The following is a 17086-nucleotide window of genomic DNA, read 5'->3' as shown; positions in this document are numbered from 1 at the left end:
GAATCAGGATGTGATCGTTGCTCCTCCCCCCGCAGGGCCTCCTGCATGCCACGTATTGCGGCGTGCAGGATGCACTGGAGGGGGAGGCACTGATCGGGGCTGCCAATGGGCAGGAGGTACTGGAGGGGGGAGGCGCTGATAGGGGGGCTGCTGGTGGGTGCTAAGCACTACTATTTTTTTTTTTGGAGCACCCCCAGAGTCTGCACCTATGGCTAAATTTCTTTGCCATGCCCAAGGAGGGCAAACCCACTTCCTTGCCGTCCCAGAAGAATGCCGATCTTAAATCTGACACTTCCTTGCCAAAGCCAGGCTTGTCTAACTCAGTGGTTTTCATCCTGTAGTCCACGGACCCCTGGGGGTCTGCTGACTGTCTAAGATTTTTCAAAGGAGTCTGCACCTCCATTTGAAATTTTGTAGTGGTCCACAAATGAAAAAAGGTTTATAATCATTGGTCTAATGCAGTCCTCTAGGAAAGGTCAAAGCATCATTCTAGCTTTCTAACTGCTGTACAAGCTGAGTAGCAGCAAAGAGATCAACTAACGTGTTGGATGTAGAGCAGAATCTATCTTGAATATTTTATTATTTTGACCTTTCCTCCAAAGGAAAGAGTCTTATTTATATATGTAGGCAGCTGAGGGGCACTGGAGCTGAATATACATTCTTGGATCTAGTCAGAGCCTATGAAAACTATTCTTTCTGGGTTAGAGGGTTCTATAATAAAATGCATATTTTTTTTTGTTGCAAAATATGTAGTGCCGATAAGGGGAATGTGGCCTTAAATGAAACTTCTCACTATTACAATAATTGAAATTGGTAGACACCAAAGTTTAATTTAATCATTGTTCAGTCTTTCATGTAAGCATTGAAAGGGGGAACGCGCAGGTTTACTCTGAACGCAATGGAAAGCAAAGGTCAGTTGTGTTCTTCAAGTTAGCACCATCCCTTTGCGTGTGTTGAATATCACTAACTGTTTGGTTTGGCCTCCAAGAGTTACTGCTCATTTGATTGCAGGAGAACACAGCAATGCCAATGAGATTAATATTATTTGAAAACAAAATTATTTGCAATTGGTTGTCTTTTCTGAAATAAGAGCCTGCTACTTTGGTCTGAGGTAGACTGCCCCTTCTGGCATGTGTTGGAATAGCTCAAATAATGGAATAAACTTTGAGCTATTTACATGGGAGTTGGGGGGTAAATTGGTTTGCATTCTGAATTCTTGGAAAAGGAATATCACAGAAAACAGGGTCCCATCACTTTCTGTAACAATGCTGGCCTGTGAGAGAGCCTGTATATATCACCTATGCAATGGAAACCTTCATGTCTTGTCAAAATGTTGGGGGAGACAGAGAGTAATGATTAGTTTATCCTCTGGCTGGATCCTGTTATGCGGTTCACTCCACTCTTATGTTTTCTGCCTGTTATTACAGAAAAATGGATGTCCTAATTTGCTAGGTGGTTCTTCAAATTTGCAAAGCAAAAATATCGCTGATAGCATTTCTGGCATCGTAAACGAAGCAGGACACTCACTGGAGCAGATGAGGAGGATATTTACAGCAATTAAAACAAAATTTACACAAATTAAAGTACTGAGGCAGTGAGCATTATTTATGAATGTTCAAATGTTTGCTTGACTTGTGCCCGAGCCATGAAGCTGTGTGTGTTGGACTGGAAGTGTTCATGGAAAGCATGATACACTTAGCCTTTGGGCTAGTCATATATATGCATCTCTGCCTGCCTAGTCCGTGTGGCAGCATTCGTGATGGCTCATCCTCCCAGCCAGAAGAAGAATGTTCTGTAAAGGAAATAGCTCACTTGTGGAAGAGAATGGGGAAATAACAGGGATGATATGGTAGCTCAGAATGGAGCTGTGCTAGTGGATCTTGAACATCTCACGGGGATTGTGGGGGTACTGAGCTCTCACGTTTGAGGCTGCTTATACCAAAGCTCCCCCAGAATGCACGAAGCAGCAGTATGCTCCTTGTATCATTAATATTTTATTTGCCAACCAGACATGCTGCTGTTTCTTCCAAGAAAGATTTTTCTAAGTAGGTTAATTGAAAGAAGATGTCTCTTCTCTTCTGTTTCTCCCCTCCACCCGGCTACACTCTGAGAGTTTCAGAGAGGTTATGGAAATGCTGTTAATTAAAATTATATGAAACTGATGAGCATGTGACATGCCTACTACAACTTAAAGCATTTGTTTCCTCTCTTGCAGGTCATGGAGGCGGAGCAGACGAAAACAAGAAGTGAGCTGGTGCACAAGGAAACGGCAGCCAAATACAATGCTGCCATGGGCCGGATGAAACAGCTAGAGAAGAAACTGAAAAGAGCCATCAATAAATCCAAGTATGTGTTTTAGCTGGTGGTGTGTTTACATGCTAAGCCTACTTGCATGGGGTGCTTGACACACGTGGCTTCCAGGACTCCGTCCGTGCTGAACCTGCCAGGGGGCTGCACAGATATTGTAACTGTCTGATTTGCAGTCCAGCCCATGCGGTAACAGAACTTGACACTGGCTAAGAAAGCAGCAAGGCTATTGACTAAAAACTTCAAAGGTGTGAGACTACCTCAGAGCTGCTTATCATAGATTAGATTTGTTTGCTTTCCGGAGCCTTCTTGGCAAGCTATGTGAGAGCTATTCTCATGGAAAGGCACATGCTTCAGAGGGTATAGCTAAGAAGCGTATGTGATAAATGATAAAATGTGTTTGGTGTGTGGTTCTCCTCTGCTGCATAGAAGTCTATGCAAATGTGGTGGTTGTCAAGAAAAGCTGCCTTTTGTAATACTTGCTCACTGTCTGTGAAAAAGCTTTAGGTAATCTCCAACTAATACTTTTAATTTTAATAATTAATTTCCATTTTCTGCAGCTTGACTAAACAATGATCATTTATTTAGTGTTTAATCCCTCAGTCTAAAAATTACTTTATCAATGTCTGTTACTATTTTGCTTGATACATATAGAAGTATTAGTGCTTTCCCAGGAAACTCTATCTCACGGGTTCTATCTCACATGTTGTTGCCACGGTGTAGCCTGCAGCCATTCCACCTTGTGCTGTGCGTTTCTGTGATAAGATAAGCAGGGTGCCAGTATTGGATGGGAAACCTCCACAGGTGCTGAAATAAATATTCTGCAGTTCAGTAGACGGCACTCTTTCCTCTAGATCAGAGTGCTGGTGGGGGCATTAAGTTACCAAAAGAGCCTTTATTTGAATGGGATAGAAAACGAAGGTCCTGACAACTTACCATTCAGGTCTTATGGACCTTTTCATAAGAATAAGGGTGTTCATTCTGGCTCCTGACCAGCTGTTACCTTGGGTACATTCTGCTACCCTCGATTCACCTTGCAGTGTCAAATGGATATAGCTTCCTCACTTCCTGCCCCAAACTGTGTAAGGGTGCTGTGTCCTGTAACACTTCACTTCAGAGCTTTCTGTGCCAGTGGTGAGTGGAATGACCATACTACATGCCTTGCCACTTTACAAAGGAGTTCCAAAGCTCATGCTCAAATAAATTGGTTAGTCTCTAAGGTGCCCCAAGTCCTCCTTTTCTTAAGGCTGAATTAGTTAACACTGCAAAATTTTTCAGAACATCAAACTTTTCATTTTCTCATGTGAGCTTCGTAATGTAAACAGAAGACAATCCCACCAATTTTGATGGGGAATAGGAGTCTATTGTCTAGTCTCTTCCCATGAGTTCAGGTAGAGGGGATGTAAAAAACAAACTGCTTCGCCAAGAACATATTAATATTCTTTATCTGAAAAATGGAAACAAAAATTCCTGCATCTCAGGGATGTTGAGGCTGCGCTAATGACTCTTCAAAGTGCTCAGATGGTAAACACCAAAAAACCCCCTACATATAAAATCTTATAAGTAAGGCTATGTTTTAGTCATGGGTATTTTTAGTAAAAGTCAGGGACAGGTCATGAGCAGTCAACAAAAATTCATGGCCCCTGGCCGGTCCATGACTTTTACTAAAAATATCAGTGAATAAAACTTATGGGGGGGTAGGGACGGGAGTGCTGCCTGGGGGCCCTGTGGGTGCTGGGGGAGGGCGGCCTGGCTTCTTGGACGGGTGGCGACGCATGGCCTGGGACCCCTGCTGGGGCGGGGGGGCTTGGTGGGGCTGGCTGGCAGGCTCCCTACCTGGCTCTGCACCTCCCCTCCTCCCCCCAGCAGGAGGTTGGGGCACGGGACCGGGTGAAGCGGGCTGTGGGCGGCGCTTACCTGGGGGCTCCCGAGAAGCGGCAACACCCCCCTTGCTCAGCTGCTAGGCGGAGGTGTGGCCAGGCAGCTCTGAGCACTGCCTCCGCCCAGAGCGCTGGCTTCGCAGCTCCCATTTGCTGGGAATGCTTGTGGGGGGGAGGGGGGAGGCTGCCCCAGCAGCGGCCGGTGCACCTGGCGCAGGGGCTGCCCCTGAGCCCGTGCAGAGTCACGAGACCGTGACCTCCGTGACAAACTCACAGCCTTAATTATAAGGGACTGATTTTCTCACACACGCTAAGAGATGGTGAGATGCCGCAAGGAATGAGATCAGGAGCCAAGCTTTGTTGCTCTGCTCCCATGCAGTAGAGGGGGCAGTGGGACTTGACTGGCTTTCATGGTTTAGCCTAAAACTAGGGTGGAACCCAGGGCCTCAGGAGAAACCTTCACATTGAACCAGAGTTGTGTATAGATCCCATATAATGTGTTTGAATTTCAGAGTAGGTTAATCGCCTTTTGTAAGGATAAGTTACGTGGGGAGGCTAAATGGAAAGAGGATAATGAATTCTTAATTTTTAGAGCCAGATTGTGAATCTCTCCTTCCAATGGTGGGCAGTTACTGCCATATGAATAGTCCTTAATGGGCCCACCAGTGGAGTAGTGACTTACCTGAGGGTGTAGAGTTGTGGTGCAGCCCTAGATGTTTTTGTTAATGCAGTAAACAGATGTGTGTTTCACGTGTTACAGTAATGGAGCAAGGGCTGTTGAGTTACAGATAGCTGTAGTGCACAGTGGGCTGTACGGGACCCAAAGAGTGTGCGATGCAGCTAAACAAAGAATTGGTGACAAATCTAGAATTTGGCTGTTATGTGCAGGTCAGGTTTTATTAGATGAGCTCAAATTATGGGTCAGGGTTAACAATCTCTATGTGTCTGGTATTTGAAAGCTGGATTCTGGCACCCTTATATTCAGTAACATGTTGCTCCCCAAGAAACTTCAGTGGGACTGTTTGCAGAGTGAGGTGCCACTCAGTGGTATTTGGCATGTCAGAATCTAGCTCATAGTATGGAAATACAGGGTAGTGGTTGAAGTCTTCATTGTATGTGAGGACTTCTCTGACTGTTCAACTGCCTGGCCGTGATTGGGACAGCTCCTGAAATGTGCAAGTACTTGAAAAGTCTATCTCAGTTGAATAAGATAATTTTATTATTGTAGCATCAAATTGATGACTGTCTTCAAAGCTTTGGAATAGAACTTGGATTCTTGGCTCTAAACTGTGCCTTTTGTATACTTGATATCTGATGATGCTATAAATAAAGCAGGAAACACCTCAAGTGTAGAATCTTTCTGTTTTGTGACTGAGCAAGGACAAAACCTTGGAGTGTCGTGCAGCTGGAGGGAAAAATGTGCAGATGTTCATCTGAATCCTTCCTGTAGTCTGGAGAGAGACCGGCATTTTACTTCCAGCATTCTAAAAAAACACACACCAAAGATCTGTGTATATGCTCCAAGAATTGTGTTTTTTAAAAGGGGGGGCATTCTACCCATTTTTAGAAGGTTAAGACCCTGATTCTAGAAGGTGCTTAAGCATTTACCTAACTTGAAAGCACACTGCTACAGTGGGACTATTTGTGCTTACAGTTGGGCATGTGCTTAAGTACTTAGCAGAACCAAAGCCTAAAAGATTTGTATTCTGTCAGCTCAAGTAATCTGTATTGTTCAAGAGTATAACTTTTAGAACAGGGGTCTTGTTAAAAAAAACAAAACTGCAGCATGCAAACATAGATGTTTATATTTTAGATAGGCAACCCCTGAGGATTAAATTGCTGGCATAAGACATAACTGCTTTAATGCTTTGGGCCAGAGCCTCTCTCATACTCCAATCCCCTGGTGTTATCCCAGCAATTGTAACAAATTATTCTTTGTTTTTCCACAGGCCTTATTTTGAACTGAAGGCGAAGTACTATGTACAGCTAGAGGTATGTATCTAATTCAGATCTAGTAATGACTGCTTGCAGTAAAAATTTTAAATACAATGCAACGGGCTGCTATAATCACTCTGCATTTCTGTACAAAGTACATTCCATTCCAAACGCTTCATGCTGAGGAATACACTAAGCCTATTTTAAAAATAAAAGGCCAAAAAAGACTGTTTCCACTTGTGAAGTAGGCGGGCCCCAAAACCCCATTAGAGCCCTGCTGCTTATTGCTGGAACTGAGCGAATAACTTGACCAATTTTGCCTCTTTCAGCAGAATCTGAAGTGTGTGAATTTCATTTACTCTCTGGTTTACAGTTCAAGTTGTTTAAGTGTTTGAAGTCACACAATACTATTTCTCCTCCGTGATCGGATGAGAGTTCTTACAATCAAGTTTCCAGTAGCAAATATGCAGAAAGCAAACTTAAGTAAGCTTTCTATCAGGGCTCAGATACGGGCTTAAAATTTGTGCTAGGATAATGAGCTAAAGAGGGTGCAAACACATACACAGTGAATTGGTTGGGAAAAGTAGAATATTCACAGAAAAAGGTGGGCAGTATTCACTGTTCTCCAGGAAGTGTCCTGGGAGCTGTGATCTGTGGCTAGAGTAGCAGTTTATTTCTACTGATGGTAGTAAGAAGGACAGAAGTGCGTCATGTGCGTGCATAGAGGCAATGGAGGACGGTGGAGGGATTGCTGAGTACCTGTGGGGCACGCAGGGGAGGGAAACAGCTACATTAGCAATATTTCTACCTGGCGTAGCAACCAGCTGTGCAGGCACCAGTCTGTAAATGGACCACTGGATCCCATGTGTTTCTAAGCCAACTGAGTCTGGTAGAGTCTAGTCTCTGTTTTCTAGCTCTGGGACCCTTGAGCAGACCCAGACTCAGACCTCATCTGGGGCCCTTCTTTGGGGCCCATCCAGCTCCTCTAAACCCTGAAATCAGCATCTGAGCTCTCCGAGGTGCCCACTCCCTTGCCTCCTCATCACTTACACATGCTCACCCAGAGCTCCATCTAGGCAGTGAGCCTGAATGTAACCCCTTCTGGGACAGGGTGACAGGAAAGCAAGGGACACCGGCTCAGTAAAGGAGTTTTTGTTAACCGTAGAGACTTGACTCTTGCAGTACTGGAGCGCGCTTCCTCCCCTAGTCTGAGCTCACCCTTCCCGTAAGCCTGTGGCTCATCAGCAGTTCAGGCTGGGCAGAATCCCTGCTGTCCCCTCTCTCCTGCACATCGTCCTTATGTGGAGTGATGGTCACCCCCGATCCAACGCTCCCTATCCAATCCCCCCTGCCCCCTGTCTCCTGACTGCCCCCCTGGACCTCCTGCCCTCCCCCCATCCCCTTACCCTTACCAGGCTGCACGGAGTGGCAGGACAGGCTCATTGGAAACCCTGGGAGGTGGGCAGGCGCAAGCTACTACTGGGGAGGGGGGAAAGCAGGGGAGGGGCTGGGGCGAGCGAGCCTCCCCGGCCGGGAGCTTAAGGGTTGGGTAGGACGGTCCCGCGGGCCGTAGTTTGCCAACCGCTCCTCTAGGCTGTCTATTCACAGACCGATTGCATGCTTTTCTACAGAGCCCTCTAGCCTGCAAGCAGGAGCAGGAACCCCCTGAAAATTAAAGTGACAGCTTAGTAATTTTTACCCAGGTTTTGAAATGCCACTGGGCAGTTGTCGAAACTGCAGTACAGTAGGTTCCTCTCAGGCAAGTTGTCTTGTGTTCAACATACAATACAAAATGGAGTTCATAAATTGATACTGTCATATCCCATCCTGTCACAAGATTTATTTCATGTTTGCTTTTTGTTGTACTCCTTAACAACAGTCTTCTCTCCTAGCTGTGGAGTGGGGATTGTGCCTGAAGGGGGGAAAAGGGGGCAGTTAAAGCTGCACACTACAATATTCAAGGCTTTGAAGCTTGCTGCAACCTGGGTCTGAACGCATGTGTGCAGTTTTAATGACCAGGAAGTGATGGGTTAGTTTTGTTTCTGCCCGGAAAACTTCCTGCATCTGTTTGGAGCCAAGTGAGCAGTTCAGCCTTTCCTATTCCCCGATCCTGTAGGGGGAGAGGCAAGGACTGTTAGCATTCATGCTGTCAGCTAGTGAATTGCTGAGGGGCTATGCGATAGCTCTGCTCAGGCACATTCAGATTTAGGCATTTATTCCAACATGTGGCAATAATGCCTCAAATTGCTCCAGAGCCCAGTCTAGATAATCAGGAACTGGAGAACTGTCCCAAGTAGTTTTCTGCTAGTTGTGCATGTCCATTCACGTCAATAAATGGCCAAAATAAACATAGTCTATTATTAAGCACTTTCATTAGCTCTTCATCTTAACATGGATCACCCTGTCCTCAGCTAATAGAGGTTTATACGCCGTTCTTGGCTATGTGACACATACAGAATCCTTTCCAATGCACTGGAGTGTTCATTCAAACTGGAACACCACAACTGTTTGCTTTTTCCCCATGTATCCCCTCACAACTTCCCTAGCTTTTTGCATAATTGGGGTACTTTTCAACTAAAAAACCCCTCTCATCATCTGTCCACCAAAATTATTAGTTACATTTTAACCTATCTACTCATTATTTAATACCTAGCTCTAATATACCACTTTTCATTGGTAGATCTCAAAGCACTTTACAGAGGATCCCCACTGTGCCCATTTTACAGATGAGGAACTGAGGCACAGAGCAGTGACATGAATTGTCCAAGGTCACCCAGCAGGCAGTGGCTAAGCCAGGAATAGAAGTCGCCTGCATCCCAGTCCAGTTCTCTATCAACTAGGCCGTGTTGCCTGCTTAGCTGGGGAAATGAAGCCCCCTGGTCTCTCCTTATATAATGAGAATTTGTTTGAAATCCGCAATAGTTTAAAGAAACCCCATCTGCCTTCCTCCTTAGCAATTCAAGAAGACTGTGGATGACCTGCAGGCAAAGCTGGCCCTAGCCAAGGGAGAGTACAAAACAGCCTTGAAAAACCTGGAGATGATCTCAGACGAGATCCACGAGAGAAGACGGTCTTCTGCCATGGGACCCCGGGGGTGTGGTGTGGGTGCGGAAGGCAGTAACACCTCGTTGGAAGATCTTTCAGCATGTAAACTGGAGTCAGACTCCATCTCTAGTAAGTATAAAGTTGTGTTCAGAAATTCCCATGGGTAAGTGTCGTATGTGGCAGTGGAGGGTTGAAATGAAGGACCTTGTTTGTATCCTACAGCTGGCAGGCGCGGCAGGTTTGTATAATTTTTGGTGGTGCCCAGAACCTGCCCCTGCCCAAACTCCGCCTCCCACCTGCCCAAGGCTCTGGGAGGAAGTTTGGGTGAGGGAGGAGGTCTGGGGTGCAGGTCTTAGGCTGGGGCAGGGGATTGGAGTGCAGGATGCAGGTTCTGGGAGGGAGTTTGGGGATGGGAAGGGGTGCAGGGGTAAGGGCTGTGGGATGTGGGGTGAGAGCTGTGGGGTGTGGGAGGGGCTCAGGGCGAGAGTAGGGGTGTAGGGGGTGAGGGCTCTGTCTGGGGCTGGGAATGAGGGGTTTGGGGTGTGGGAGGGGCTCAAGGTGAGAGTAGGAGTGTGGGGGATGAGGGCTCTGTCTGGGGCTGGGGGGTTGTGGTGTTGGAGAGGCTCAGGGCTAAGGCAGGGGGTTGGAGTGCAGGGGGATGAGGGCTCTGGCTGGGACAGGGATAAGGTGTTTGGGGTATATGAGGGGCTCAGGGCTAGGGTTGAGGGTGTGTGTGGGGGGGTGAAAGCTCTGGCTGATGGTGTGGGCTCTGGGGTGGGGCAGGGCTGGAGAAGAGGAGATTGGGGTGCAGGCAGGCTGCTTTGGGACAGGGGCCAGAGAGGAGGACTCCCCCCAGCCCTTTCCCTGCCAGCAGCAGCGAGCTCTGGGGGAGGAGCCTACCTTTCCCGCCCCCCCCGAGCAGCACACTCACCCCCACCACTGTCACTGCACGTGCTCCTAGGGCCCCTCTCAGGTCCAGGAATCTCTCTCACCTCCCCCGCGGTGGGTGCCTGAGGGTGCTGCGAGCGCCTCCTCCCCTCCTGCTGCCCCTCACTGTAGCCTCACTGGGGGTGAGGGATGGGGCTTTCTCTTTGCCCAGCATGGGGCAGGAGCGGTGACTGGGGGCGGGGTTGGAGCCCTGTGCTGGTGGAGGGTCCCGCCGGAAAAGGGAAGGGTCTGAGGTAGAAGGGCAAGCTCAGTTAGTCTGCCCTGGCAGTCGAGATGGGGGGCACTAGGACCCTGCTCGGAAGAGGCAGCCAGGGATGCTCTGCTCCGGGGCTGGGGAGATGCGTGGGGACAGCAAGTGGGGGCTGGGGGACAGCTGGGGGAGGTGGTGGCAAGTGGGCTGGGGGGACACCCGACCCCAAATATTGGTGGGGCCGGGCCCCTGGGCTCTGAATATTGCTGGTGCCAAGACACCACATGGAGATATAACTCCCTGCCCCTGATCAGCTGGTGATTAGTCAGATACTTTACAACTTCAGTTAACTCAGTTGCACCTTCTGTTAACCCCACAATTTACCATGCACTTGAGAATTCCCTTCTCAGGGGAAATGGAGAAGAATGGAAACTCTCTATTTTCTCCTAGCATTACAGCTGTTGCAAACCACGGTGATGCATGCAAGAAACAGAATGAATACACTTCAAAGCATATAAATAAAGGGGCACAACTGACAACGTTTATGCCGTAACTCTAGGGCCTGATATACCATTACAAAATGATGTGCAGAACTGTTTCTGTTGGTGTGGTATTTTTATTTTTTATTTATTTATTTATTTTACTGAAATATACCAGTACAACCCCTCTTTGGATGCAGTTATGCCAGTATTCTGGGTTACTGATACCAATGCATCCATACTGGGGGGCACTGTGCTGCTTTAACATCACTGGTACATCTATATAGTAAACTATTGTGGTATAGTTAAAGCAGTACAACTCTTGTCTTTAGGCCTTGTCTACACAAGCTGCTTTCATTATGTGGGCTCCTTTGATATGTTGCCATGTGAATAGTGCAGCCATAAGAACGGCCATACTGGGTCAGACCAAAGGTCCATCCAGCCCAGTATCCTGTCTGCCGACAGTGGCCAATGCCAGGTGCCCCAGAGGGAGCGAATCTCACAGGCAATGATCAAGTGATCTCTCTCCTGCCATTCATCTTCACCCTCTGACAAACAGAGGCTAGGGACACCATTCCTTACCCATCCTGGCTAATAGCCATTAATGGACTTAACCTCCATGAATTTATCTAGTTCTCTTTTAAACCCTGTTATAGTCCTAGCCTTCACAACCTCTTCAGGTCAGGAGTTCCACAGGTTGACTGTGTGCTGTGTGAAGAAGAACTTCCTTTTATTTGGTACTTTGAATAAGGGAAGCAGAGAAATAGGAACATATTAGCTCAGTGTGCTGCATGTCAGGTCTGGAGATGCGTCTTTGAGAGACAAACAGCAGTAAGATTGTGCAGCAGGCCCAGATAGTCACACTGTTTAGTGGAGATGATATTGAGCTGCAAAGATTGGAACATTCCCCAAGTTCTGTGTAGCCTTGGATCTGGGTTTCTGATTCAAGCCCCTCTCTACTAGGAAGAATGAGCTGCTAAAGAGGAGAGACTAAAATAGCTTGAGACTGAAAAGAGGCTTCCTTTTCTGTCGCTCCCAGTTATAGTTTTCTGCTCCAAAAATGATCCCTTCTTTCTGTATCTCCGCTTTTGTCTGGAGGAAAAAACCCTGTCAAAGTGCTGCTGATCACAGGACTTGTTCATAACTACATAACCAAGTCACATCTCCTCCCTGCAGCCCTAATACGCTGCCCTCATGGATATAAGCCAGCCATTAGGGCTTCTTGAAATTTTGAGGCAGGTCTCCCAAAAGTATTACTGGGCTTGTTTCTTTAGACAGTCTGTCCTCCCTGTATATAAATACAAGCTGGTATATGCCATATCACCCACCACCTTGGCATTATTAGATTTAGTTTTCTTCAATATTGCATTGTCTGTTAGTTGATGCTTACATCTCATTCATGGAGTGCACGCTTCTGGTGGCCAGGGATGTAAAGGAGCTAAAAATGCATGCAGTGTCCAATTTGCTGCCCACACTTCCCAAGATCAGATGCATTAGGACAACTACTCCACAACTCATTCTGTGTAGAGGGATATATCGGGCCTGGTTCTGATCTCACACCAATCTTATTACCATATAATGGTGAATACATATTGATGATTAAACCCTTCCCCCGATTTAAATTAAAAAGTCAGATTTTTAAAATTTTTTTGTTTTTATGTGAAAGTATGGCAATCTGTGTTAAGGCCTATACTTATAATATGTTAAAATCGTTTAAATTAAATATAAACAATAATATTATGCAGTTTGGTGCCAAGTTTTAAAGAAAATCAAACTGAACTGGTGGAAGCCACTGGCTAAGCACATGGAACCAGAGTTTGTTGAAGTGCTAAGCCAGTTTTTGACAGTGCAGTAGTCCCTTCTGCAGGTGCAGAGAATGTTTTTTTTTAATTTTTTTTATTTAGTTCAATTTATTCAACTAGTTCAGTTCAGTGACTAGTACAGAAACCAATTGGGATTTGAAAAAGCAGGAAAACGTGTTTCCCTCTGCCAATCTATGAATAAAAAGTAGGTGTGAAAGAATGAGATCTACTAATTCTAAAATCTTGAAGGACATGGTGAACAGCAACCATCACTTCAGTTCTCTGACTACAGATCATACTGCCTTTGTTTAATACATCCATTTTAAATGCAAATAATGTTTTAATAAACTTCTTATGTATCCAGTACACAAATAAAATTAACATAAACAATTAAAATGCTGTTTTATACATTGAATTCCAATTTCCATCCAGATAGACATTGACACAAATCACAAGGAAAGAAAATTAATACTTTACTTTCTAACACACTAAAATGGTGAATGATGCACTTATTCCATAGCTGATAACTCTGAATAAATGTATATTAAGCTATATAATTGCATATCTAAATGTGCATAGACATTTTGCTCACCAGGAGGATAGACTAAGTACCAAATTTAGCATAAAGGCTATATTTAGTTGCAAATTAACATGTTTTAACTAATGAGTATCAGCTTTTCTTTAGGAAGACCACTATGAAGAACAAATGCAAAACAAGATTTAAATTCGGGTTTTCTGCTTGGTGATTTAAAATCGGTGATTTAAATTGCTTTGACTTAAATCAGTCCACCCTGGACCAAATAGTTCCACTTCAGTGGAGTTACTCCTGACTCTCACTGGAGAGAGAGAATTCAGAATCAGGGCCTGACTGTGGATTAAAGACCTGCCAGTCCAATAAGAACATTACACCCAGAAAATTTAATTTATTGCCCATCATAATGGGTGATACCTTTCTACCCAAGACTGTTTATTTCTTGAATATAGAACAAAATTCTGTCTGCTGGGCTTAGGTGAAACTTGTAAGCAGCATACACTGATCTTTGTTGGCAATAGTAGATACTGTTCAGTTTCTTACTTGGTACAGCTTGTCTTTGGTAATTAAATATGAACTGTAATTTTCTTTAGTTGTATTTGTCCTAGACTAGCAGATTAGTGCTACTTACGAAGCAGATCATTTCTGCAAATAGGAACGACTTTGTGTAGCCACTGTTGCTCATCCCCTGCAAAATTATCTGGCACTGACCCACATGTATTGATAAAACATGGGGAGTGGGAAGAACCAGTTACATACCAGTTTTATGTCTGGAGGAGACGGAACTCTGCTGTGCAGTCTTGGACTTAATGTTTAAAAATATCAGGAGGTGGCTGCTGTAATTATCCATCTATCATCTGCTGAAGTATTCTTAGGTCAGTTCCGTAACATCTAGTACATGGAGGCTGGAGATCCTTGAAACAACAAAGCTGGTGGGTGTTTCTTTTTTGTACCCTTTATGTTTATAAATAATGAGCAAGAGCCAGAGGTTTATAAGAAAATAGAAAAGATGCCTTGAATTTTTTCTTTGAATTTTTTCCTTGTTAACACTGTTATTGTGCTTTGTGTTCTTTTAACTGGGTTCTGAGTGAACTTTGCTTTCAATAGCAAGAACTGCAAGGAAGTGTAACTGAAGATAACTTCCAGTCATTATAAATTCCGTGTTGTGTGGCTTGTTCAGCCCTGCATGGTTCTGTCAGAGGCATCAGTCCTGCCAAGGCTTATGCACATGAGTGACCCCTTTAATTGCAATGGGACTACTTGTGTCTGGGACAGCTTGGAAAAGAGACGACTAAGCGGGATATGATTGAGGACTATAAAATCATGACCGGTGTAGAGAAAGTAGATAGGGAAGTGTTATTTACTCCTCCTCCTAACACAAGAACTAGGGGTCACCAAATGAAATTAATAGGCAGCAGGTTTAAAACAAACAAAAGGAAGTATTATTTTCACAAAATGCACAGTCAACCTGTGGAACTCCTTGCCAGAGGATGTTGTGAAGGCCAAGACTATAGGGTTCAAAAAATAACTAAATAAATTCATGGAGGATAGGTCCATCAATGGCCATTAGCCAGGATGGGCAGGGATGGTGTCCCTAACCTCTGTTTGCCAGAAGCTGAGAATGGGCGACAGGGGATGGATCACTTGGTGATTACCTGTTCTGTTCATTCCCTCTGGGACACCTGGCATTGGCCACCGTCAGAAGACAGGATACTGGGCTAGATGGACCTTTGATCTGATCCAGTATGGCTATTCTTATGTGTGCATAAGCCTTTGGCAACATGGGTCCTAATCCTGCAGTGACCAAAGACTGGAAACTTTAGCTTTAACAAGACCTACTGCACCTACAATGCACAAAATGGAACATTACTGATTTATTCTTCCCCCACCCCCACACTCAACGAGGAGTCTGTGGCTTACTCTATCCTGTGCTCTTGACATGGTTAATGCTAATTGTAATTTTGCACACAAAATGAGCGAGGAGACAGATTTTGTGTTGCTTAGTGATCCCTGGGCTGAGGGAGATTCTAGTGCAGTGGCTCCCAATGTATTTACCATTGTGGGCAACCAATACTACCTGTATTGCCCTGAGGATGTCACATGGGCCACAGCTGTGTGCCGATTGGGCTGCGGGTTGAGAACCGCTGTTCTAGTGAGTCCTGTTGGATTTTAGCTGCATAAGCAGTAAGATAATATGCAGTAGCTGAGCTCCCACCTTCTGCCACATCTGGCTTTAAAATATTACTACAGATAAATATTGACAGGCTCCAGTCAGGTATCCCATTGTGATGGGTACAGTACACTTATTACAGAGAGAGTCACTGTCCCAAACTGCTTTGTCTGGCTTACAACAGACTATAATAGGTGGACAAGACATACAAGTGGGAGGCATAGTACAAATAGGCTTGTTTTTTATCTCAACACAGTGAGGAGGAGGAGGAGTTGTCGCTACAGTATTGGATGGTACATCATGTTAGCTTGTTTCTCCCAAAAGCTTCTCAAGAAATGGGAATCTTTCTCCCCTCACCCAAGGCCCGCTAATGAGATGCAATGTTAATATACTGCAGAGAAATAGTTAAACTCTACGTGTAAGTGCAGCCCTTAAGATAGCAATGTACATCCTGCTGATGAACAAGCTGCTTTGTGGAAATGGGAAGGCTAACTGGAATTCCCCCCCAAACATTACAGTGGCTTCTGAAGTGTTTGAGGATGACAACTGCAGCAGCTTTGTGTCTGAAGAAGATTCTGAGGCCCAGTCAGTGTCCAGTTTCAGTTCTGGTCCTACAAGTCCCTATGAGATGCCCACTCAGTTTCCTCCAGCAACGCGACCTGGAAGCCTGGACCTGCCCAGTCCTGTCTCCCTGTCCGAATTTGGGATGATGTTTCCTGTTCTAGGCCCTCGAAGTGAATGCAGTGGGGCATCATCGCCTGAATGTGAAGTTGAAAGAGGTAAGTAGAGCTGGGTTAGCCCAGGACCAATTTATTATGCAGCTTTATAAAGGAGCAGAAGAACGTGCTCAACTCCTGCAGGGATGCTGTGCTGATTGGGTTCAGACACACGGTCTGCTCTCTGGGCGGGGCCAGAGCTACTTTCATGCCACAGTATTACTGCTCTTTAAAAACGTCATTATTTATTCCCGAAAATGAGAGGTTCCCCAGTTTCACTCCTGCCTGACCCCATGTTCTATACAGCAACGATGTTAGCGGCTTTAGCAGTAACTAATTGATCCATCAGTTGTTGCCTTCCACTATTTGGATTCTGATATTACATTATTTGAAGGATAAGCGCTGAGCTGTTTTGTTTTGTTTTTTTTTGGAGGTGGGGGGAAGTAATGATGTAATCCTGCTGCCCAGTTCTGATCAAATAAGGTGCCAAAGGAGAAATGGAGCTTAGAGGATTAATTGCTCTCCTACTGAAGTCTGTCAGTCATTGCATTTGGTGATTCAGGGCACAAGACAAAACTCAGCTTGGAAGGCCAACATCCATTATTTAAGGCCTTTGTCTACACTAAAGGGAAAAGTCAATCTAAGCTATGCAATTGGAGTTACGCGAACAGCGTAACTCAAATCGACGTATCTTAGATTTACTTACCGCAGGGTCCACACTAGGCGACGTCGATGGGAGATGCTCTCCTGTCAATTTCCCTATACTCTTCTTGATCAGGAGTCGAAGGGAGAGCGATCAGCGGTCGATTTAGCAGGTCTTCGCTAGACCTGTTAAAACGATTGCCAATGCATCGATTGCTGCAGTGTCAATCCTCCAGTAAGTGTAGACGAGCCCTAAGTATATTACACTTTGTCCTAGGTCAGTGGCGCTCAAACTTCTTTTACTGGTGACCCCTTTCACATAGCAAATCTCTGAGTGCGACCCCCCCCCTCCCCGGTATAAACACTTTTTGATATATTTAACACCATTATAAATGCTGGAGGCAAAGTGGGATTTGGGGTGGAGGTTGACAGCTTGCGAC

At 45.3% G+C, this 17086-nt stretch overlaps 1 protein-coding gene across 1 annotated transcript in view; it reads left to right on the top strand.

Annotated features, from left to right (window-relative positions):
* The window catches only part of SH3BP5 (SH3 domain binding protein 5), a 66242-nt gene that overhangs the window by 47548 nt on the left and 1608 nt on the right, over window positions 1-17086 (top strand). The window contains exons 5-8 of the mRNA XM_073333291.1: window positions 2216-2346; window positions 6137-6179; window positions 9077-9296; window positions 15807-16067. Of these exons, the coding sequence (XP_073189392.1) occupies window positions 2216-2346; window positions 6137-6179; window positions 9077-9296; window positions 15807-16067 (655 nt within the window). The remainder of the gene's footprint in view (window positions 1-2215; window positions 2347-6136; window positions 6180-9076; window positions 9297-15806; window positions 16068-17086) is intronic.

Source organism: Lepidochelys kempii, chromosome 2 (assembly GCF_965140265.1).
Source record: "Lepidochelys kempii isolate rLepKem1 chromosome 2, rLepKem1.hap2, whole genome shotgun sequence".
Lineage (NCBI taxonomy): Eukaryota > Metazoa > Chordata > Testudines > Cheloniidae > Lepidochelys > Lepidochelys kempii.
This window is presented reverse-complemented; position numbering and strand designations above follow the sequence as displayed.